Raw genomic sequence first — 23,712 nt, forward strand, 5'->3', positions numbered from 1 at the left:
AGATCCGTGCTGTTCATCACTTTGTGTTATCTGAGCTCATTCAAAACATTCATTAGTCCATCAAGTTGACCATGAGGTGTAGATGTAGATAAGAGAAGAATCTAAGGTTTTTAATAATCTCTGAACATTGGTATGCATGTCTGCTAATTGCCATCATTTGTCATCACTCGCATTCTAGAGTGGAGCTGGATCCACATGTCAGAGACTGTGTAGACAGCTACACTCAGCCGTGGCTTGTCGTAACCAGAAGGTAAATCCCCTTCTACTCTCTTTCAAACACGCACTTACATTGTGAATATATTGCATAAGAGTCTGATTATCAGAGGGTGATTTACGTATAATACACACGTCTGTTCTGCATGTGTTTATGGACTTTGACTTGTTTGTGTGTGTGTGTCTGTGTATATGAAGGTGCCAGGGGGATGGCTGGGGAGCATATTCAGAGCGAGCCGGCCTTCATAAACTTCTTCGGAAACAGACGTTTGAGTCAGATGTTCAGCCAGAAGACCAAGACAAGCCAGTAAGGAATACAAATACAGTCCCTCTGTAAAGGAGCCTCCTTTAAAGAAAAAAAAAAAGTCCTGTTCAGAGCTGCTCTTGTGCAGTGTGGCGTGCAGTCTGCTACCCTGGAACAATTCCTCACTTATTCACACTTCAAACAGTTCTGTCCTGTGTGACTCTTCAAACGCGTCTCACTGCCGTAGAGCAAGTCTGCAAGTTGTGTATCAACACTGTTTTATGTTGAGCCTCATACCTTTTTTTGAATGCCTTATTTTTATTCAGAAACTGTTTCATAGTTGATGCTCTTAGTTGGTTTCACCTGATGAGTCCTCCCCTTGACTCAAAGAAGAAGTAGATGTGTGCAGAAGGTGGAAAAAGAAATGAACTGAACTTTATATAATTAAATCTTGGGAGCTTATGCAATGTGCTTCATTTATTTCAAAGTCAGGCCATCATGAGGATTTATAATCTGTAATTCTCTTTAAAAACTGACACAATTGTTGTTAGTGGATCTCGTATATAGGATGAGTTTGGAATATATCCAGAGCTATCAAACTTGATTCTGCATACAGTATGCTTTGGTAAAGTCTCCTGGCTTTAAGCTTGTAAAAAGAGAAACAATAAACAAATAGATAGCAGATTTAATAAAGCATTTGATTGATTTTAAAACAGTTGTTCCACTTTTTCCATCTTCGATTTCCTTTAAGAAAATGCTGGAATTCATCTGACATTTTACTCCATTGAAAGTCCAAATAGTATCGATACCTGCATAGATTTGTCAAATATATATTTGGTGCGTCTGTTTAACAGACAGTTAAAGATTTAATACGAGTAAGCCTGGTTTTCCACCTCACACCACAATCTAATCCAGGATAAAGATAATTTTTAATGAATATGTTTTAGATAGGCTGACGGGTGGATTTCTGAAAGCCAGGCGAACAGTTTCCCGCTGCTTTCAGTCTTAGTGCTTAGCTAAGCTGATCCCATCACATCCTCACTGCGTTCTCTTATGTAAAGATATAGACAGCAGATCTCCTAATCTGAAAAATGGCAAGAAACTTTTTACAAGACGTTTTCCAAAGAGTCTTGTTTGAATCACAGGTCATACAAATGAAAGCACACAAAATATCTGCATGTCATTTTTTTTTTCTTTTTTAAATTAACATAATGAATGTTCTGAGGGCTGTCAGAGATGAGACAGTGGCAGATTAAACACACTCGGACCTCGTCAGACACATGTTTTCAAATCTCTGTCCAATCCATTTCTCAGAGACATGGCCTGGTCCTTGCCAGTACGGTCAAGAAAACGATCTCCACTAAAAAAAAAATGACTCCACTATGAAAGCATAGTGTCTGAGTGGTGTGGTATCTGAAATCCTCTGGGGGGGAAAAAAACAAGCAAAATAAATCAACACACCTAATTGCAGGAATGAGCAACTTCAAAACTAAGTTGTCTCAAGTAAGATATCCTTTTTTTTCAGTTTTGTCCTTGGATGCAAATGTCCTGCACTCCTAATCTCTTTTGTCACGGAAGACATTTCAGTGGGAGCAGCATGGTTGCACATACTGATTTCAAGCTGAGTGCAAATATCTGGGGGGGGGGGGGGGGGGGGGGGGTGCTAGAGTGAGGTGGTGTCTTGTTTTTCCATCAGTCTTCTTCACTGTAGAAGTGGGACTTTTACATCACTGAGCCTGGTTTATGTTAAAATACTTTTCAATATTAGATTTCACTGACTGTATGTTTAACAGGGGTGGAAGTAACAAATCACAAATACTAACAATAGTGTACTTAAGTAGTATTTGTGGACACTTGTATTATTTTTAGTTTATGATTTTCCTCCTAATTAAGTACAGTTTACATCATACAATCTACTTACACTACATGCATTTGAATTAATGTTCAGAAATGTTGACGTGCATATTTGTAGTCCATGGTTCCTCTGTTTCACCAGAACATATTCCTGCTTTATGTTTAAATTTTTCTTGGAAAACTAAATTCCTTTACTTTTTTGATGGTCTGTAAAATGAGCTTTGACATCTTTTTAAATATCCCCTTCCTTGCTTTCAATGCTGCCCCTGTCTCAACATTGTTTCAGGCCAATTTCCCATCGTCCCTCACTGCTCTTGCTCTTGCTGCTCTGTTTCATAGTGATCCAAAATCTCGCTCCAAGAATCGGGCAGTCCCAGCCAATCCTAGTCCCACTCAGCATTACTCCCAACCTTTGGACCAGACTCCTCACCAGTCGGTCTCAGCAGCCCCCTCCTCAATTTCCCCCACATCCCTGCCAATTCTGTTTAATCACCCAAACCAAAGGGCCCTCATTATCGCTTCGGGCTTCCCATGATCTGCATGCCAGAAAGAGAGTGACGGAGAGAGGAAGAACGGCACTATTGTCCCTCAGCACTTAATAGCTCTCCTCTGTGGTCCGATCCACTTTAACAATGGCCCTGGGATCAGGGTGCTATGGTCTCCCGGAGCCTCAGCGGAGTGACGCTTCACCAGGGTGGCAGCACGGTCAGTCCTAGCCTGTGGTGTGAGAGTACGGATATAAGATTGATGGATGATGTGAGTTAAAGAGACGAGGAGAGCATGGTGGCAAGAGAGGCCGCTCAAATCACATTGCATCATGGAAGCAGTGACTGTATGTCATGCCCTGTAGCAGAGTCTGAATAAATCCATCTGATGTCTTGGCTACACTAACAAACCTATTCATTTTATTGATATTTTTAATACATTGTTTTTTTTTGTTTTTTTTCAACATCTTGTGTCATTCCCCAACAGAGTTCAAATTTAAATCCAGGATGTGTCCTTGTTAATGTAACAGTTTAAACAGTGCAAACCCAGTTTAAACTGATAGAAGTCTGTGGGGCTCAATAGAAGGAAACAGAGAAAATCATTGAAATCTGGGATTTTGTGTGGAAGGATGAGTAGCTAAATGTGTTTTAACTTCTAAAATACTATTGCTAACAGGTGTTTGTACCCATGAGCAATGAGTAATTTAAGTGGTTTTAATTTGAGATTTCTGATAAATATTTACACATGGTCCGCAATTCTCACCTCAATACGAGAAGTTTGTGGGTTCTGTAAAATATAGATATGATGCTTGTGATCTCATTTGATGCCACACAAGAAGTTGTTATTTTTATGTATAATTTTAAATAGTTGCCTATTTTCATGCTTGTATAAATAAAGAAATATTCAGCATCTGGAAACCTGGTTTTCTACAACTTGTAGCTCTGTGGCAGTGTGTCAGCACAACCTTCCTTTGTTTTAGCTGGCTAGATCATCTCTCATTATATTAAATATATTTCTATCGACCATGACCGTAAATTCAAGTTTCCCAAGGTTTTACCCAGGGACCACTTCTCTTTTCTATTTTTATCCATAGTTTACCTCAGGTTTTCTCGACAGGTTCATTTGTATGCTATTGATACAACGCAGTTATATGTACTTCCTACTCAGATTTTCTGCCAATCCAGAAATTCCACTTAAAAAATGTATTAAAGTGACACATGTTTTTGATAGAGACACCTGCTGTGACATAGACTGAACATTCGGTGAACATATGCTGTATTTTGTTCTTGATGTTGGCCTTGCACAGGAAAGAAAACACAAGGGACTCTTGTTGTCTCCAGGCCAAAACTGTCTAGACTGCCTGGATGCCTGTAGGGTCGTCGTCGTTTCTACCGACGACATAAACTGTATTAAAAATTCAGTCTTTATTATTCAGTTATTGAACAAATTGGACTGATGTTTCATTGATGAAATATATGGTTTGCTTTTCCAATTCCCTCCAGCTTTATCTAATGATAGTATTTCAACTGAAAATTGAACAAGCTTTGTTTAAATATCAGTTGTTAAGAATGTATTACCCTGTTTTGTTCCTCATCCATGTATTTCTCTCACTCTTCTCTGCTTTCCTCTCTGTACGACCCCACCCCTAACACCACCATCATGCCTGTTCTCCCTCTCTCTCTCTCGCCCCAGGTTAAGTCTCCAACTCTAGCAGGGTTGAGTGATGACTCCGGTCGCACGCTGACCTCCTCTGACTTCAACTTGCGGGGTTTGACCCCAGACCAGCGGGTGGAGGGTCTGACGGCCTTCAGCAGCCACGAGGAGCTGGACCGCTTCAATCAAGAAGCACGGCAGGGGAACAGACACCCCGAGCTCTTTGCTCTCTACCCGCCTGTTGATGAGGTGAGGCAGCCTCACATGTTGTATTCAATTTAGAATTATTTTCCAATGTGTTGAAAGATTTATGAATAGAGTTCCATCAATTCATAGTTTGTATTGTGTGATCAAGTATGTTTCTTTAATATAAAATCCTCTGCCTTCTTTTGAAATTTGACATTTTTTTCGCATTTGTCTTCCAGGAAGATGCGGTAGAAATCCGGCCCATTCCTGACTGCCCCAAAGAACACACTGGAGAACGTATCCTGGTCCGATGCCAGGCCATAAAGTATGTCATCCATTTTCATTATGTAGTAGAAGGATGAATCGTTCTATAACTTATACAGCTGGTTTCTGTTTGTCTTAGAGGTTGGACGTGGAGCCAGTAGTTGAAATGTAAAATATTCAAACACCCCCTCCCCCTTACCCCATCCTGTTTTTAAAGATGAAGCCGAAGATGAAGATGACCTTTTGTGTTGCACCCGCCATACAGTACGCTGTTGTGTGGTCATGACGAAAGAGACTCGTCTCTAAGAGGCATGCATTGACTGACATGAGCAGTGTGCGAGGGTGGAGGAGTGCAGTGCTGGTTGTTCTCCAGAAAATCTGTCTCTCCCTCTCTCTGCGGGATTTTGTCATTTTTCTCTTCTACACACATGCACACGCAGTTCACAGAGTTTGTCCGTTTTACCCTTTTGATCTTCCTCGTTCTTGTTCAGCCCGTCCAACTACCAAATGTTTTAGTTGAGCTGATTTCCCCGCTTGCGATGGTTTGGCAGCTTCAGTTCTTATTCTTTTTCCCTCTGTTCAAACATGTCATCACTTACTGAAGTGCATTTGGTTACTTCTCTTTATAACAGTATTTTACAGGAATAACTTGGAATCCCAGTGCTGATGTTGAATTTTTTTAAAGACTTAAATCACCATTCTTGCTTCTCTTGACCCCATAGGTTTGAAATAGACATTGAGCCCATATTTGCCACCATGGCCTTGTATGACCTCAAAGAGAAGAAAAAGGTAAGACAAACATTCAATTCCACAAATGGCATAAGCAAAGTCAGAGCAGATCTTTGTGTTGTCACAGGAGACTTCTTATTTCTTGAGCTCATGATGGAGCATTTTGAAATACAATAGCATAAAACGTCACTTTAGTGGTCGATTGTGACAGATTTTGAAACTCACTGTTGCACAGCTGCGAGCCATTCCTGAAAAGGATTTATACATACAAAAATTTTTCTTCCAAACTTTGTCTATTTACCTTGCAGATAAACTTAATTTAAGAAACTACTTCTGAAGTTTAATGATACAATCTTTAGGCACAATCATAATGTGTTTTGAATTAATTCAAAAAGATATGCAAAAACCCTTAATTGCTCTAATACTGTTTAAGATCCTTTATCTGTATTGCCTCCAGGAGCTATACTGACTCCAACAGTTTAATAAATGATATACTTTACGTCAAATCAATGTTTCATGATAGTACTTGAGATTCATACGTTCCCTGTGGATGCTGGGAGGTCTTGTCGTTTCTTTCAGCAGTCTGCATGCTAGTGAGGGATCAGCGTAATCTACAAGGTTTTATGTCTCCTCATCCTCACATCTTTATGCCGATGGGGGTTGTCTTGTTTGGTTTTGTAACAACTAATGCCGCCCAGTATATTCCCCGCATCAGTCGATCTGACCCGTGACTGTTTGCGTGTTTTCTGTGGACTTACACAGCTGGGGACTTTTTTTTTGGGTGAAAGGGCTGGAAGGATTAAGTTATCGCAGATCTCTGGGATGACACGGGGCTTCAGCCACCAAGCTTGCACTTTCCTCAGTACTGGCCTGGAGCCTTCTACTGTGGACTAATGGCTGTAAGATTTTCTGTTGGAGTCACAGCATCAAAGTTATTGTACAAACACTTACACTGATATGTCGCATAGATTTAATTTAGCTTGCTTCTGATGATAGACATCAAGAACAAAGCTACAGTCGGCCCTTGTCACAATATATTTTTCTTAAGATAACTATTTTTGAGAGATGCTCCCCGATGAAGGTTCGTTAATACAATTTGCTCCCTATTCCATTGAGTAGAGACAGAGGAAGGCTGTCAAAGAGCCATGAAGGCTATCTCTGTCTTAGTGAAGAGGAAGCTGTCAGGCTTGTTTTGGGCAGTTTCATTTGATTAGAGTGGAACTGTGAAGCATTAGCTGCTGACCCATTTATTCCCCAGCTCTTCCCCCTTTTACTGTATGTTTGCTCTCTGTCCGTCAAAATGTTTCCTCATATTTTCTTTCACTTTTGAGCTGCCTCTGTTCCTTATCCGGTTTCCCTGCATCCCACATGGCTGCCTCTTATGTATGGTGAAAAATGCGTTGCTATATCTGTGTTTGTTTTTCTTCACATCAGTTCTGTTGTTTCACATCTGTGAAATGTGGAGCAGATGTTCAAATAATTCCATGCAATTCTCCCGTTATTAATCAGGTCTCTTTGGTCCATCAGCCAAGGTGCTGACGCAGGATTTGACCCAACAAGTGGCCAACTTATGATATGAAAATCTTGGCTTTGAGCAGACAAAGGTTTTAGAGTACACACGCAAGCAATTCTAAACTTGTCGTACTATTTTCTTCGTGACTTCACAAGATTGTATCACCCAGCTGTAGCTGTTGTCCACTGAGAGAATGAAATGAATGACAAAATAATCTACCATGTTGATGAGATATTTCGTGCTCATACAAAGTTTGCTATTTTCAGCTATATTTCTTGGGAAAGCCCTAACGTCTGCCCTGAAACCTTTCACTGAGACCATGTCATGCCATCGCTAATTTGTTGTTCCCCATTAGAAGTAGTTAATGAGGCACGTGGCCTTTGTAGTATTCAAAAAATGTTCAGTAAGAGAGGGTTGTCATATTTCTTTTGTCACTTTCTATCAAAATGTTGCTTTAAATGTTTCACGAGTGAAAGTTATAGTGATTTACTCAATAATCACTTGTCCTTTGTCCCATATGCTTGCTCATTTTGAAAAGATGATGATGATGAGCTGCTACATAGGTCAACCAGCCTTTGATTATTGAGAACTCACTTCCACGATTCCAAGAAGTCATGCGACGAGAGGAGGTCGACTCCTCCACTGTAGCCTTTTGAAAAGCTTTTTTTTTTTTTTTTAAACTGAAAGGGGTCATTTCCATAACACAATCCACGCAGGGCATTGGCTTTCCAGTATGTGACACAACCGTGAGCAAAATCCAATAAAACTAGCTCATCAGGGAGGAAGTTTTTGTTTCTATGTGTAATCTGATCATTGTTCCTGGCTTTATTATTATATTGAACAGGTTTTTGCTTCCTCTGGGTCTTTGGTGTGGTCAATCTAGTAATGGTCCTGTGGGGTGAGCAGAATGGATGGATGGCTTGCAGTGAATAAGATCACATGGCACTCGCCAGGCCAGGCCAGGCCAGATCAGGACATGTGGCTGCGTTCCTAGCCTGAGGTCATTAGGGAGGTGTGTTAGACAAGCAGGAGAGTGAAGCAAAGGGATTTGGTTTACAGTCAACCTCTGAACTGTTTTCATTGTTACTTGGGAAAGAAAAACAACAAAAAAAAAAACACCTGGAGTGATATTTTGCATTTATGATGTGCTGAAATCCCAAAAATACTCACTTTCCTTTCTGTCTTCTAGATATCGGAGAACTTCTACTGTGATTTGAACTCAGAGCAGTTGAAAAACTTCTTGAAATCTCACACTCCTCAAGTGGATCAATCCACCCTGGCAAGATCTGCTATCTTTTCCATCACCTACCCTTCCCCAGACATATTCCTGGTCATCAAGGTAAAGATTGGGTTTTTTGCACCAATACATATTTACCAAAAAGAAAAGTTTTTGCTTGAATTCCTCATGGCAGTAAATACTTAACTCTTCATTCATTCCATCTACTTGCCTTCAATTTTCATATTTTTTTGTATTGTTTGTCTTGATATTGATGTAAAAGCATTTAATTGTATTGCATATGTAATGTACAACATGTATAAACTTGCCTTGTTGTTATTCTGAAATAGGTGTTTTCCAACTCGCAGAAAAATAGGATTTCTTTGGAGGCTCAAACCTGCTCAGCTTGTCGGAAAACTTGTGCACTTCCTGTTTGTCTTTCAGATTGAAAAGGTCCTCCAGCAGGGAGAAATCAGTGACTGTGCTGACCCCTACATGAACCTTAGAGAAAGTGACTCAGCAAAGGTAATGTGACAAAGCATTAATATCGAGAGGTATTAATAGAGATATATTCTGCACACTGAGCTGTTTATAGTCCTCAAGTTTTCTACTCAGATAATGTGTCAAGTTCAAGAAAGCTAATATTCTACATGCTTGTTTTTTTTTGGTCACCCCCCCCCAGAACAAGGATAAGCTTGATAAGCTGAGAGGTCAGGCCGAGGCTTTCTGCCACAGGTTGGGCCGCTACCGTATGCCTTTCGCCTGGGCAGCCGTCAATGTCATGGATGTCGTCTCCACTGCTGCAATAGACGCTCCAGACTCAGATAGCATAAAAGGTGTGTGCTGAGAAATCCCGACGAACCTTCCTGTACATATCCATAGACTGCGTTCAAATGAGGGTATCCTTTGACACTTTAAACATAAGACCCTTTATTCCAGGTAAATCCAGCAGTATTGACCGCAGAATGCAGCTTCCCAGGAGGAACTCTGAACGCTACAGTACCATCGATGAACATTTTTTCAACTTTTCCGTCTTCAAACCTGCCACCATCACTATCTCCACTATCTTCAAACAGGTTGGGCCGCCTCCCACGCAAACAGAGGCCAACATACCTCATCATAAATGTTCTTGAGAATGGGAGCCAGTAAAACAGACTGGTGGTTGCAGTCTGACCTTGACTCATTTTAATTTTTTTCAAAAATGCAATGTTACGCATTCCAGCAGGTTCTAGTAATGTAGCCATGACTGTGAAAAATGCTGCTGTTAAAAATCTTTAATCCGAAACGTGTTTTGTTAGGAGGGAGATCGCCTCAGTGATGAGGACTTGCTGAAGTTCCTGGCTGACATAAAGAAAACCTCCACTCAAAGGAGAATCAAGACAATACCAGGTAATTTTTAAATTCATCTCAACCAGAACCCATCAACTGTGTTGAAAATGAGATCTGCTTCCAATGCATCAAGCCAAAGGTTACTTTTTTCAAAGTTCATTCAACGTCATTCACCATTTCTAGACTAAAATCAATTCTATCAATTATGTACTTTAAAAAAAATTTTTTTTATATGTTTCTTTTATTAGCACTAAGTAACAAAACATTATCATGTACATTCATCTCCCTTGCCTTTTTTCTGGTATACCCTCAATGAAACAGCAAAATTAACAAAATAAACCATGATAAATAAGAAATTGTTATAATATGTAAGGAGGTACTTTCGATAATTTTTAAGTGACATGATTAGATTTGCATATTTCATACACACATTGCTTTCAAATGTTTGGCCTGTGTCATTCTGAGTGTCTTTCATAATAAATGAACTAATGAGCACAGTCTTTTGGTCAAACAGTGACTGTGATTACATTTTTAGGACGTGAAAATCAAGTTTTCCAAAACATTTTGTTTTCATTGACTGTATTTTTAAGAAGATAAACTCAGACGTGGTTTCTGAGGGCTACCAGATGCCCTCAAGCACCACGATGGCTGCCCCTGTTGTAATTTGTCTATTTATTCTAATTTATTGGATGAACACATTGATGATTGAGAAGTTTGATGTCATTTTTTTACATTAGTTGTATAAAACCACACATGAGGTTACTGCACCCAAGACAACTAATGCCACTGGTGCAGTGACGTCCCTAAAGTTAGAGTTCCCTCTGGGTGTGCACTCAACATTCAGAGAGTTCAGGAAAACACTGACAAAGAAGTAGTGTTATACCTAAGCCACATGTAAAATCAAAACACTCCTTCCTGTTGTTGGCTTCTTCTAAGTTATGGTTTACAGAAATTAAGGTATCTATCTGTTTGTGTGTTGATTATCGCCAAGATATTGAAGCCTCAGTCTAATCACGAAATTCCAAATTGTCATCAAAATGAATTGTGCTGCTTCTTCCAGGTTGCATAAAACTCGACATGTCTCCAGTTCATGACACGCCGCTGGCATGTCTGTCCACCGAGCTCATCCCACTCATACCTGTTGCTGAGAAAAATATTCGGCCTATTAAAGAAGCGCTGGAGTTCCCCTCCAGTGAAGTTTATGTTCCTCACAACATTTACAGGTAGGTTTGATTGCATAAGATATCACGTATACACCACACGCTCCGTTTACACTGACGTAAAATACCAGTTTATTGAATGTTTTAAGTTTTGTTTTCAATTGTAAAAGACTTAAAAACGCTTAAAGCCAAAATTGCTCTTTCTCAAACAAGCTTTTCAAAAACTGGGCTTAAGGTATGAACAGGTTTGTTTGCTCCTACAGAGAGTTTATTTCCCTGAAAGCCCAGGGGCAACAGAAAGGGACAGAGCACTTATCACGCATGAGCTGACACTACTTTGTGGTGTTGCTCCTTTTGGTGTTTCTGTATTTTTATCCTCACTACCTACAAAATATCCTCCCAGTTTACCACTAATGGCTCTGCCTGTATAAGAGGTTTAGCTCTACACAACACTCTGGGTTTTGTCATTAGCAAAACATGTGCGAACAAGTACTGTGCATGGAAATTACATACTGATGTTTCCTCAGCAGTCTCTCGTGGAATGCACGGTATTTTCTTGGTATTTCAGGTTTTAAACTGATCACAGTGTTGTCTTTAACCCCACAACAAACTACTTGCTGTTTTGACACTTCTGTGACCTGATTGCTGAGATGATTGTGACGTTGCTGCATGGACAGTGCCCTCTAGTGATGTACAGAGGAACAGCTTTGATTTACTTCAGTTCATTCATCCTCTGGATTCGATACTGCTTCACCCAGTTTAAGGTTGGAGCTGATCTCAGCCGACATTGGATGAAAAAAAGGCTCCACCCTGGGCAGGTCGCCACTTCAAACACAGAGAGACACACAGTCACACACAAACACATTCCATCCTTTTATTTTAGAGTCGCCAATTAGCCTCAAATGAATAGTTTTGGACTGTGGGGAAAAAACAGAGAAATCGAACACATATACATGGAGAACATGCCAACACACTCAGACTCAAACTAATGGAAACTTTACTATGACTACTTGCCACACCTATCATGTACAGTTAACATGGTTGATGTCTTTTTCCCATTCTTTATCTGTGTAGGAACCTGATATACGTCTACCCCCAGAGACTCAACTTTGTCAACAGACTGACGTCAGTAAGAAACATCACCATCAAAATCCAGTTTATGTGCGGAGAGGATCCCAGCTGTTCTTTACCTGTGAGTGCTGCCATTTATGATCCATCAATTCACTGCATTGTTGCGATAGCCATAATGCACTTTGCTTAGTGTTGCATTGCATAAGCACATGATATACGGTGTTTAAATACATATTTGATTACTGATAGATGCATACATTGTTTATCACACTTTTGGTCAACACGGTAACATTTGGAACTGCATGATTGTGTTGGAGAGGATCTAAGAGAAACAAGTTCACACAGATGTAATTGTTAAGTATTTATTTGATTTTTGTGTCTATTTTCAGGTCATTTTCGGAAAATCAAGTGGCCCTGAATTTTTACATGAAGTCTGCACGCCCATTACCTACCATAACAAGCAAGTACACATTATTATGCTGTACATTGCACTTCTTTCAATTGGTTGTTTTTGTCACATGAGTAGAGTGAATGTTGAACCACAGCAGTGCAATTGTCTTGTTCTTGTCCAGCATCGGAAAACAAATATGGATACACAAGTCTGCACACCCATGAATATGTTCAGCTTAAAATTTGGTGCTGGCTTCAGTTGACAAATGCTATCCTGTGGGAAGGATCATGGTTATGCCATTATTGAACTAAAACAATGCTTTATTAATAGAGTTTTCTTGTGTTTCATCTTAGTTTCTTCCTAAAATGTTTTACAAAGTAATACTTTGGTTGAATATTAGAAGTTGGGGTTGTCTTTGTTGCTTCTAGACGTCTCTCTCCCTCTCCTCTGTTGGCTTTTCCTCTTTTTGCTTCCAAACTCTACCTTTATCTCTAACTTTATCTGTCTGTCATCCTCCCCATCTCATTCATAGGTCTCCAGACTTCTATGAGGAAGTAAAGCTCATTCTCCCAGCCCGTCTCACAGACAGGCATCACTTGCTCTTTACTTTCTACCACATCAGCTGTCAGCAGAAACAGAACCAGAGCGGGAGCTGTGAGACACTCATCGGCTACACTGTGAGAATTCTTTATCTTAAGGAGCCAAATGTGCATTTTTATGTTTGCACTGAAGCAAAAACAATGGATGACCATTGCTTAACTAATACAGTGGATTTCTTTTTTTCCTCTGACTCAGTGGCTGCCCATACTAAACAGTGATCGGCTGCAGACCGGTCAGTTCTGTCTCCCGATTGTCCTGGAGCGACTGCCAGTAAACTATTCTCTGCATTCACCTGAGGTATTCACGCCTTCTTCCATGTATGCGTTAAAAAATCTAAATGATCATTATTTTTCTGAATAAAGAAGAAATGCAGTTCTCAAACGAGACAGAAGGTCAATTGTGGTTTTCCTCTGTTTGTTGTAGAAACTTCCTCAGCAAGTCCCTCCAGTCAAGTGGATGGAAAGTCACAAAGGACTTTTCAACTTGGAGGTCCAGGCTGTTTCATCTGTGCACACACAAGTAAGACAATGTAACACAGTGACTGTTCAACACACCCGCTCTCTGTTGGCCGTGCATGCGCGCACACACACACACACACACACACACACACACACACACACGCACACACACACGCACACACGCACACACACTCCCCCTGCAGCACTAGATGAACTGTGTCTCAGAAGATTTATTTTTCTTTTTATCTCTGTCTTCACTACGTTGTTGCCTGTTTTTTTTTTTTTTTTCTTTCTCTGCCTTCAATGCAAGTGAGAAAGTGAAAGTGTTAATCATTCCTCCCATGCGCCAGGACAACCACCTGGAGCGTTTCTTCACCCTCTGCCATGCGCTGGAGGGCGGCGCTACGTTTCCTTTGCGGGTCACAGAGGAGAAGATTCCCGAGAACAAGCTGGAGCACGAGCTGAAGCTCAGCATCATATCGCTGTCCTCCTCCAGTTTAGAGCCTCTGGTCCTCTTCCTGCACCGGGTGCTGGACAAGCTCTTCACCCTCATCATGCAGCCCATGGTCATCGCTGGCCAGACTGGTGAGGAGTTTGATTCAAAGTCAAAACATTGTTTTTGTAACATTGGGGCTTGTGAACTCTAACAGAGGTTTAATGAAGGAATAAAAATCTGACTTTAAAGAAACAAGAAAGTCACATGATAGTGATATGGTTGATGCTGATGCCTCGCAGTAGTTTGCTCCTTTTACTCTGATTTCCTCCCTCAATCCTAAAACATCCCTTTATTAGAATTGATGTCTTTGAATTATTAGTAGGTGTAAAGGTGTTTGTGACTGTCCCTTTCTTTGTGTTTATTTATCCTTAAGTTGGATAAAGAACTGTAGTTGAAGGATTGATGGATTAATCTATGTACTTTCTATCATTTGGTTCGATGTAATTCAACTTTTAAGCCAAAGTATTTATGGCATTGATTTATTGGCATTTTACTTGTTTAGGCTCATTCCTTTACTAATTTCGGTTTAGTATTTTAAATTGTTGCATCAATGTCAGTAATCTCTGGTTCTTGTTCTGCAGCAAATTTGGCCCAGATAGCCTTTGAGTCAGTGGTCTCCATCGTCAATAGTCTCCACAACAGCCAGGAGCTGGTCAGAGATCAGCAGGGTAGGAACAGCCTTCTGGCGACCTACCTCTACTGGGTGTTCCGTCTACCCGATCCTCTTCGAGACAACCAGAGTGCAGGTGCTGCTCTTTTCATTTGTGATTTTTTTTGTCTTATGTTTGCTCTTTCTCCCTTGATTGTCTGTGCTCCTGTGACTTTGATACATATTCCGTTGTGTGTCTGCAGCTGCAGGGACAGCGGTAACTCCAGCAGAGGGACGTTACAGCACTATGGGTCGAGCCACAGCTGCAACAGTGGGTAGCATGCTTCTGCAGTCCAGGATACGTAGCAGCAGCAATCCCGACATCCCTGCTCCCTCAACCTCTGCTGAAGACGCTGAAGTCAGAAACATCCTCGCTGCCAAAGTACTGATGAGTCTGTGTCTGGCATCCTAAGTTCACCTAGAATTACAAACTCATCGTTTAAAACCTTGATTTGTTTCCAAAAACTGATGCTGAAGGTTAATGTTTGATATACAACATCTGCCATAATATTATCTACTAAAAGTCCCATCTTTCATCAGGCTAAGATATGCATTTGTGTATTTGGCTAAACCCACACTGTGCAGTATGTAAATATTCCAGCAGGCTAGCTCATACAGACAAAAGAGCCATTTGCTATTCGTCGGCACAGTACATTAGGTTTTGTAATAGGACACTGGACACCCACTAATGAATGCATCCATCACAACAAATGTGATGGAACCTGCGCGTTTCTGTCTCCAGGGCCACAACAACCCAGGCAGCCGCATGTCTACCTATGTGGACACAAACTCCCATCAGAGCCCGACAGGGAACACCCGGCCCTCCAACAGGAAGGTGCTCACTTTTATTCGTCTGTCACTTTCACTAGTATCAAGTTAAAAGATGTCCAAAAGGAGAGAGAAAGTTGGGGCCAACATTATGATAATTTTTATTATGTGCAGAGGTGATGATCCACTCAGTCGTATTCTGTAGAAGGTTTCTGATTTAGTTAGAGTGGGAAGTTTAACCAAATCTGGACCTTATCTTTTGACCAATACATATGTAGTTCCACAATAAGAATAGTCTTTAAACGTCAAAGGATGTGGGAAATTGTATGCGTCACTGAAAATGATCACATGATCAGTCATTATTCTTTAGGTTCCTGCATGACATTTGTAGCACTCATTACTTAGAAAAAAGAAACACATAGGATTAAATGAATTCATGAAGTAATGCTGATCAGTAAATCAGTTCATCAATGTGCTTTATAGGAAGCACTTTTAGTCACATTTTCTTTGGATCTTAATGTATTGTGTCTCTGACCTTTTCTGTTATAGTTATTGGGAGTATTTTAACAACGTATGATCTGCATTTGCTGCAATAAACCCTGCTTAGTGTTTTTTTTTGGTGAATTTCATGATGGTAAAGCACTTTGCCTTTTAAAACTACTCTATCAAACAAAAGGATTTCAAAAACATTTCCTTTCACTGTCACTTGTATTTGTGTCAACCTGCAGCTGAATAGCTTTGAGTATTCACTTCTCTCAGGCAACCACCAGGTGGGAGTGTTACACTGAGTACTGCTGGATAGAAACCACGACAAGCCTGTAAAAGAATATTCTTTATTCTGTGAACACTGTTAATTCAGAATCAGAACGCATATTTAATTCCAGGGAGGGGGAAAAAAAGGAGCTACTTCCAAAAATTGCCTAACCGCCTTTTTTATTTATTTTTTATTTTGCAGCAATTTCACGAGGAACTGGCCCTCCAGATGGTTGTCAGTACAGGGGTCTGCAGAGAAAATGCATACAAATATGCATGGTTCTTCTTTGAGCTGCTGGTCAGTGTGACTTGTTTTCAGATTCACAATAACTTCTTTGACAGCTGTGAGGGGGAAAAAAGGGCTGTCCTAGATGCTGATGATAAATGTGAATTGCTTGACCTTGCCGTTACATACCTTTTAAAGATAAATGATTGTAGAAGAGGACTATTATTTCTTAATGGACAAAGAGCTCAAATCCATACATCACTTGACAGATTACATTCTGTTTTGCAATTTCTGTCGTTCTCAACAGAATGCTTACTCTAATTAATAAAAAAAAACATATTTTGTAAATTATCACTTGTTTTCCTTTGATTTGGACATAAAATCGGTTCAATTTCCTCGACTGATAATGCAGTAGCCGGCATATCTATTGTACATGTCCTGTGTGTGTTTATAGCATGCCACTCATTCTACCCATTTTTCATTCATCGTGATTTCTACTTGGTCCGTGTGTCGTGGATTCAACAGGTGAAAAGCATGGCTCAGCATGTATCTCAGCTGGACAAGCACAATATTCCTCGGAGGAGTCGCTTCTCTGACCGATTTAAAGATGACATCACCACCATTGTCTCCGTGGTTACAGCTGAGATCGGGACCATCCTCGTCAAACAACAAAAGGTAAAAACAAAAATATATATATTGATGGAAAAGGTGGGTTTTGATTGATTATGACTGAAAATAGACCAAAAAAAGAATAATCAGCATGAGAATGTTAGTTGGTATGTTAGTGTTCAGGTATTCTATACATAAATGTACCAATATAGTGTTTATATATACATTAGCACATGAAAACAGAATCGCTTCCAGTACATCTTGTATATGATCGCAACCAAGTATTTGCCTACTTCCTGTTTTCCCTGGTTGGGTAAAAGCAGCTGCAGACTGACTGTACACGTTGGCAATGTCCTCCAAACAACAGGGAGTTGGAAGTGCTAATTGTATTTGCCTCTGTGGTATCAAAAGCTCAGCTTGCACAGCGAGATGCTCTGTAAGATCCCCTCGATGCAACGCACTGATTGCTGTTTGTTGACTGTTGTTTTAGGAGCTCGAGCAAGCAGAGAAAATCAACATCAGCCTGGCCTTCTTTCTCTATGACTTGATGTCGCTCATGGATCGAGGATTTGTCTTCCAGTTGGTGAAAAACTACTGTAACCAGGTACGATAACCCTGATAGTGTATCAGCATGGATCCCTAAAGGGGTGTATATGTACTCCCGTGTGTTAACTGGTTACGGGCGATGTCTTTCTCTTCGAGATGTCGGCTAAAGGTGTTGCAATGCCAACGTTGATCAGCATGCGTCTGGAGTTTCTACGAATTCTGTGCAGTCATGAGCACTATCTCAACCTGAGCCTGTTCTTCAGCAGCCCCGCATCTGCGCCCACCTCACCATGTCCTTCCATCTCCTCACAGGTCTGCCCACTTCACAATCAAACATTTGTGTCTCTAACGCTGTCATTTCTAGGGAACTAGTTTTTATTAACGTATTCCATTTTCATTGTAGAATACAGTAACCTGAATGCTTGAGCACTTTTCATGGAAATAATGTATTTAGCAGTGTAAGACGTATATTTGGGCTCTTTCATGGCAATTCCGAAGAGCAATCTTGTTCATTTCAAATATAACAAATATAAATACAATTTAATGTGTGTCTTTGAGAAAGGTTATCAGATTTTATTGGATTTTATATTAAAACGTGACCTAATTTTAGTCCTGTTTCTGTTCCTCTCATCTTCTGTTCCTTTCATCTCCTCTTTCTGTATCCAGAGTTCTGGTTCATGTAGTTTTCAGGAGCAGCAGAGGATCTTGGCTCTGTTTGAGCTTTCTCAGGAATTCAAGCAGCAGCACTACCTCACCGGTCTGCTTCTCACAGAGCTCAGCGCTGCGCTTGACATGGAGTCAGAAGGGTATAAAACACTTCTCACTCTTCCTGCCATTCTCCTTATTATGCTGTACCTGCAAAATGTAGGCTTTTCACCATAGATAAATGATCTTTTTATTTTGTTGTGTTTGTTAACGATGCTACTGTACCATATGTCAAACTAAAAAGTGCTCATAAAAACGTGTACACTTTTTGTAAAGTGTGTTCTTGTAAATTGTGATGCATTAAAAATGTGTCTGTGTTCTTACAGTGGGAAAGTCCAGAGAAAGGCCATCAATGCCATCTATAGCCTGCTGTGTTCTCATGATCTTGACCATCGTTGTGTTAAAACTGATGTCAGCGCAAAGGTTGCGGCTCTCTACCTCCCCCTGGTGGGCATTATCATCGACTCTACCAACTACCTGGATTTCACAGGTACCGAATCACACTATTTCATTCAATAAAAATCACTTTATTTACATTGCACCAATCCTAGCAGTAATCTCATGGCATGTTACATTCAAATAAACCACGGAAAATAAAAACCCCACAGTCGCACAAGAGAAAGGACAGTAATAGGTGTCCATAAGATAACTTTTTTTTAACCTCTTGGGGCAACGATATCTCTGTATTTCTATCGATCCCATTAATAGTAATGGGTTGTGTAAAGTTCTAGAGACTTAAGAATGAAGTAACCAGCCAAGAGTTGCTTATTTGACTGGAAAGTGAAACACATGCTTTGGAGTTTTGGAAGGTCAAGAGTCAGGGAATCTCTCTAAAACATGTACTTTATTAATATCCATTGGTATTCCTTTTTTTTATTTATTTTTTTTATTTTTAAATTCCTTCTTTCATTGTCCATCCCATAAGTACAAATGTTGATGGTTGACTCTTAAATCTACTTTACCTGTGATTAAGACTGACTACAGTCATGGGTGCTCCAGCCTTCTCTTCCTCAGTTCAACAAATTTGAATCTCATGTTTCTCCGTAGTTTCTGACACGCGCAGTGGGAAAAACAAGACGGGCGGACGTGATGATGACCTTGAAAATGTCCCACCTATCAATCAGACTGTTGCCATGGCGATCGCCGGGAACCCCTTCAGCACGCTTGGACGAAATGTTCTCGTTTCCATGGCATCCATGGTAAAATTTGGCCGTGTGTTGTTAATTTTTTGATCCATGATAATAATTGGTGAATTACCTTAAGGTTAGCTGCTCGTCATTTGTAAAAGTTCAAGAGAGAGACGGAGAGAGAAAAGAGACTGTATCTATAAGTATTCTGCTTCCTAAACAGGTGAGCTGCACGCAGGCAGATTGATTAGCTGTCAGAGCCACACACACACTTCATCCATCCTGAAAAATCACACACACACACACACCTGCGGGAGATGGTTTATGGGCAGGCATTGCCATCATAAGTGAACGGGGCCGTCCTCCCTGACAAACACATCCATCAAGTAGCTACAGCAACAACACAGGCACCAAAACTGAACGCTGCCATTCTCTTCCTCTTTCTGGGGTTCACGCCAAGAGATTAATCAGTTCCTTGTATGTTACTACAAGAAATTCTGTTGTGGAAAAAGTGATTTTCACACGACTGGCTCTTGGTCTGGTATCCATCACAAATCCAAATATGGCTGCCATAGCTCTTGTTCCCCATTTACAGACAGTTTTTTTCCCATCAAAGCTGTGTTTCTTTATGAGTCTTTCTCCTCAAAGCATCAAATGTCTTGTTTTATTCCTTCAAAGAAACTTGCGATGAGTTTTTATCATACACTGCAAATATCTGTGGTTGGTTCTGGTGAGCATCACTCAGTGCTGCAGTGAAAAAGACACCTGGAAACCAGGTTCTAGGTGGGACACCTAGAGCACCGGGAGGTTAATGGCTACATTTATCAAAGCTGCCATACAATGAAGCTGCAGTAGCCGTCTATAGTAGCGATTCATCATCACAGGAATGAAGGTAAATTAATCTGCTGTGAATTTAATGCCTGTTAGAATGGGGAAGAGACCCATACTTCACTGAAGCCACGGAGAAAGAATTGAGCCAACCCTATATGTGTCTTCGAAAAGCTTGTGGATGGTTTACTGTTGGTTTGTTTGATACACTTGTTAAAACACACCGTATAACTCAATGGGGAGAGCACCAACAGCATTATGGATGTGTGTTTAGTGAGGCTCAGCAGTTCTGAAAATTAATTAATTCTCTGCTCAGGTATGCACCATAATGTTATGACATTCCCTAAAAGTGAGGACACAGAATCATTTTTTCCCCTCCTTTCTCAGCCATAACATGAAGACCAATTGTCAATTTACTGATATTATGTAGAGTTCTCTGTTGCTTACCAGATGCAACAAACCATGATGCATTGTGTATACTGACACCTTTTCATCATAACCAGCAGTGACTTCTGCAGCCGCTTCAGTTACCGTAGCTCTCAGGCAAACATTCATTCCCCACGTGCATCATTCAGTCTTGGCCACCCACGACCCTGACAGTGGTTCCCTATTTCTCCTGCCTTATACCTTTTTTAAAATATGCTGACCACTGCAGATGTGGAACACCCAACAAGAGCTGCAGTTTTGGAAATTCTATGACCCCCGTTGTTTAGCCATTGCAATTTAGTCCTTGTCAAGCTCCCTCAAATCCTTACACGTACCCTTTTTTCCTGCTTCCAACACGTTGACTCAATGTTATTTACTTCATCTGCCAGTGGTAATATTGCTATGGATGATTGTTCACTGTGATTTATTTAACTTCTCGGTTTGAGGTCTACAGACAATGGAAACTATAACGTAAGGTATGCATATCCATGTTCTCTCCTGTTCTCAGCAAGGTAAATCTATAGCCACCCTGCCAGCCGACACCAGTCGCCACCTGTTGGTGTGTTTCTTGTGGGTGATGAAGAACGCCGATAGGAACCTGATTCAGCGCTGGACTGTAGACATGCCTCCCTCACAGCTCAACAAACTGCTGGAGCTTCTCACCATCTGTGTGTCCTGCTTTGAGTACAGGGTCAGTTTTCCCTTTTGTTTTCACTGCTGCGTCCGCCATTTTCCTTTAATATCTGGATATAAACGCATGCGGGAACCTTGCTTTGAGTTAGTTGTTCTTGGCATGGGTATTTCTTGCAACGAACTGCAGAATATATGCAGTGTATTCATTTCCGTCTGCACTTAGTGATAATGCCTGCACACATGTTTTCAGGGTAAGCAGAGCAGTGACAAAGTGAGCACCCAGGCCTTACAGAAATCTCAGCAAGCGAAGCAGCAGCTAGAAGAGGCCCTGCTGGGAGGAATGGGTGCCCGTGGGGAAATGATGAAACGAGTTGGAGGTAATGCATTCCCCGGCACTTTAACGAATATGGCTTGCAATAGCTTTTCTGTCACTTTCAAATCAGCAGTGTTACAAAGTTTTGCACATGAACTACCTCCAAGACTACTGAGCTCTCCGAGTTTCAAAATCTTATCAGTTCTCTCCAAATGTAGGGTCAGAAAGTCATGCTAAGAGCCAATTTTGGGTTGCACACTTCGTTTCAGGGCTCTTTGGTGATTTTGCATAGTTGATGTGCAGAATTCTAGCAGGAGTATACTTGGAAGAGTGCAATAAAAGTATGGCTTTCCTAAAATCTCCATTTTATCATATCTTATTCACTTACACAATTCGGGTTATTCACTTGCTGCAATGGTTTCTATTGAAAACCATATACTTTATGATGTGTATTCTACTTAATGTGCATCATAGTTTTATCCCAATCTGTTTGTGTGACATGATGCTTTTGAACTCCTGATAGGGATGGATCGAACCATGGGTCAGAGAGAAAACCTGCGCTGGAGAAAGGATCTCACCCAGTGGAGACAGACGAATGACAGACAGGATAAGTATGTTGTGCTTGTGCATCTGCTTCTCAGTTCTATTTATACGTTTCTTTTTCTGCTGCTTTTTTACCCTCACCGTGATATTTGGGCTGTCTTTTTAATATGCGTCTCGTGTTTTATCAGGACAAAAGCGGAGTTGGACCAGGAGGCTCTGATTAGTGGCAACCTAGCCACAGAGACAAACCTTATCGTACTTGACCTGTTGGAGACCATCGTACAGGTCAGACAGTTCATTATTACTTTGACCAGAATGTGGCCCCTCTGAGAACACGGGCTGTTGTTTTACATTATATTATTTTGCTCTACCTTGTTAACTTTCTGTAATATTTTTTGGCTGCAGAGGGAACTGAAAGTTAACAAATAATTACCTTTCATTAGCAAGCTCAGTGAAAATCTGTTTATGCTCCTGCATAATTGATAAACTAATAAAGATCCTGATTGGGTATTTAAATGAACCGGGCTCAGCTTCCTTTAGGATGGTTTAGACGCACAGGAGATGAAATGTGCAAACATCAGTATAGTATCTCTCAGTACTCATCATTACCCCAGAGCATGAATGTTATGGAGACACAAGTATTAAATGCAATACAGACATGTCTTAATAAACTGTCATCACTTTTCTATAAAACACATTGGAGACTGCTATTTACTCCTGTCAGCCAATCTCTTCCTTAGATACGGCCTCTATAAGCATTAATTACTGCTCTGTAGATTGGCAATCCGGTAGCTTAATGATTTTTTTTTTTTTGTGTGTCACAGGACTTAAAATGTTTTCTTTCTCATACACAGGCTGTGCCGATGGCTGACTGTAAGGACAGCGTGGTTGGGGGGGTGTTGAAGGTGTTACTCCACTCTCTCACCTGCAGCCAGAGCACCACTTTCCTCACTCACACCTTCAGCACGCTCCGAGCACTCGTCGTCAAGGTAGTATAATTTAGCGTGTGTGTGTGTGTGTGTGTGTGCTATTCCATTCCCCTGTCTGAAAATAAAGGAGGAAGTGCATGTTTACATGAACACTGTTGGTTTCTAAATTAAGTCTTCTCTCTTGTTTGTGTGGGTGATAAACTGCTGATACAAGCCAGAAATATAATGTATATACATGATACGCATGTGTGCCTGTGTGGGTGCATGTGTGTGCATGCACGTTCACCACCTTGTGTATTTGATGATGTTTGTATATTGGGCTGCAGTTTGGAGACCTGTTGTTCGAGGAGGAGGCGGAGCAGTGTGCAGACCTGTGCCAGAAGGTGCTCCAGTACTGCAGCAGTCCAATTGATGAGAACAGAAGCCAGGCCTGTGCAACCCTCTATCTCATCATGAGATACAGCTACAGTAATGCCAGTGTAAGCAAACACACACGGGAAAAAAATGGAAGGACATACAATAGTGGAGCTTGTTGAAGTGTGGCAGTGCCTGGTGAGCCTGCACACATGCGTAGAAATGCATCGGTGGGCGTGTTTTAACCTCTCTCGGATATAAAGTCTTATTCAACATCGAAGTTTGCAGAAGAAATTGCTTTGATATCAGATTAGATTTAATTTAAGTGCACATAAAAAGTTCAGAATTGCTCATAATACATCTTCTCATACAGAAGCAGGGAGGTGCACAGATCATATCCCCTCTTCTTTACTCTTCCTCTTCTGTTCAGCCTTAATGTC

General features: G+C 40.8%; 1 protein-coding gene across 2 annotated transcripts in view; it reads left to right on the forward strand.

The window, feature by feature from the left end:
* Window positions 1-23,712, forward strand: part of dock8 (dedicator of cytokinesis 8) — a 52,287-nt gene that overhangs the window by 12,749 nt on the left and 15,826 nt on the right. Inside the window, exons 4-36 of one of the 2 annotated variants that reach the window (XM_080499487.1) lie at window positions 179-250; window positions 412-520; window positions 4,490-4,699; window positions 4,876-4,961; window positions 5,623-5,689; window positions 8,332-8,481; window positions 8,803-8,883; window positions 9,041-9,194; window positions 9,298-9,434; window positions 9,657-9,747; window positions 10,748-10,910; window positions 11,922-12,039; window positions 12,308-12,378; window positions 12,842-12,986; window positions 13,105-13,206; window positions 13,333-13,428; window positions 13,718-13,952; window positions 14,445-14,609; window positions 14,716-14,894; window positions 15,255-15,347; window positions 16,236-16,331; window positions 16,785-16,934; window positions 17,359-17,472; window positions 17,571-17,726; window positions 18,081-18,220; window positions 18,446-18,609; window positions 19,167-19,318; window positions 21,009-21,191; window positions 21,384-21,510; window positions 21,970-22,057; window positions 22,178-22,274; window positions 22,844-22,978; window positions 23,245-23,397. In XM_080499487.1, coding sequence (XP_080355613.1) covers window positions 179-250; window positions 412-520; window positions 4,490-4,699; window positions 4,876-4,961; window positions 5,623-5,689; window positions 8,332-8,481; window positions 8,803-8,883; window positions 9,041-9,194; window positions 9,298-9,434; window positions 9,657-9,747; window positions 10,748-10,910; window positions 11,922-12,039; window positions 12,308-12,378; window positions 12,842-12,986; window positions 13,105-13,206; window positions 13,333-13,428; window positions 13,718-13,952; window positions 14,445-14,609; window positions 14,716-14,894; window positions 15,255-15,347; window positions 16,236-16,331; window positions 16,785-16,934; window positions 17,359-17,472; window positions 17,571-17,726; window positions 18,081-18,220; window positions 18,446-18,609; window positions 19,167-19,318; window positions 21,009-21,191; window positions 21,384-21,510; window positions 21,970-22,057; window positions 22,178-22,274; window positions 22,844-22,978; window positions 23,245-23,397 — 4,279 coding nt within the window. Of the gene's footprint in view, window positions 1-178; window positions 251-411; window positions 521-4,489; window positions 4,700-4,873; window positions 4,962-5,622; window positions 5,690-8,331; window positions 8,482-8,802; window positions 8,884-9,040; window positions 9,195-9,297; window positions 9,435-9,656; window positions 9,748-10,747; window positions 10,911-11,921; window positions 12,040-12,307; window positions 12,379-12,841; window positions 12,987-13,104; window positions 13,207-13,332; window positions 13,429-13,717; window positions 13,953-14,444; window positions 14,610-14,715; window positions 14,895-15,254; window positions 15,348-16,235; window positions 16,332-16,784; window positions 16,935-17,358; window positions 17,473-17,570; window positions 17,727-18,080; window positions 18,221-18,445; window positions 18,610-19,166; window positions 19,319-21,008; window positions 21,192-21,383; window positions 21,511-21,969; window positions 22,058-22,177; window positions 22,275-22,843; window positions 22,979-23,244; window positions 23,398-23,712 lie in introns of those variants that run through there. The other variant, XM_080499488.1, reaches the window with a different exon arrangement.

The sequence above is a fragment of the Blennius ocellaris genome (assembly GCF_963422515.1).
Source record: "Blennius ocellaris genome assembly, chromosome: 7".
Taxonomy (NCBI): Eukaryota; Metazoa; Chordata; class Actinopteri; order Blenniiformes; family Blenniidae; genus Blennius; species Blennius ocellaris.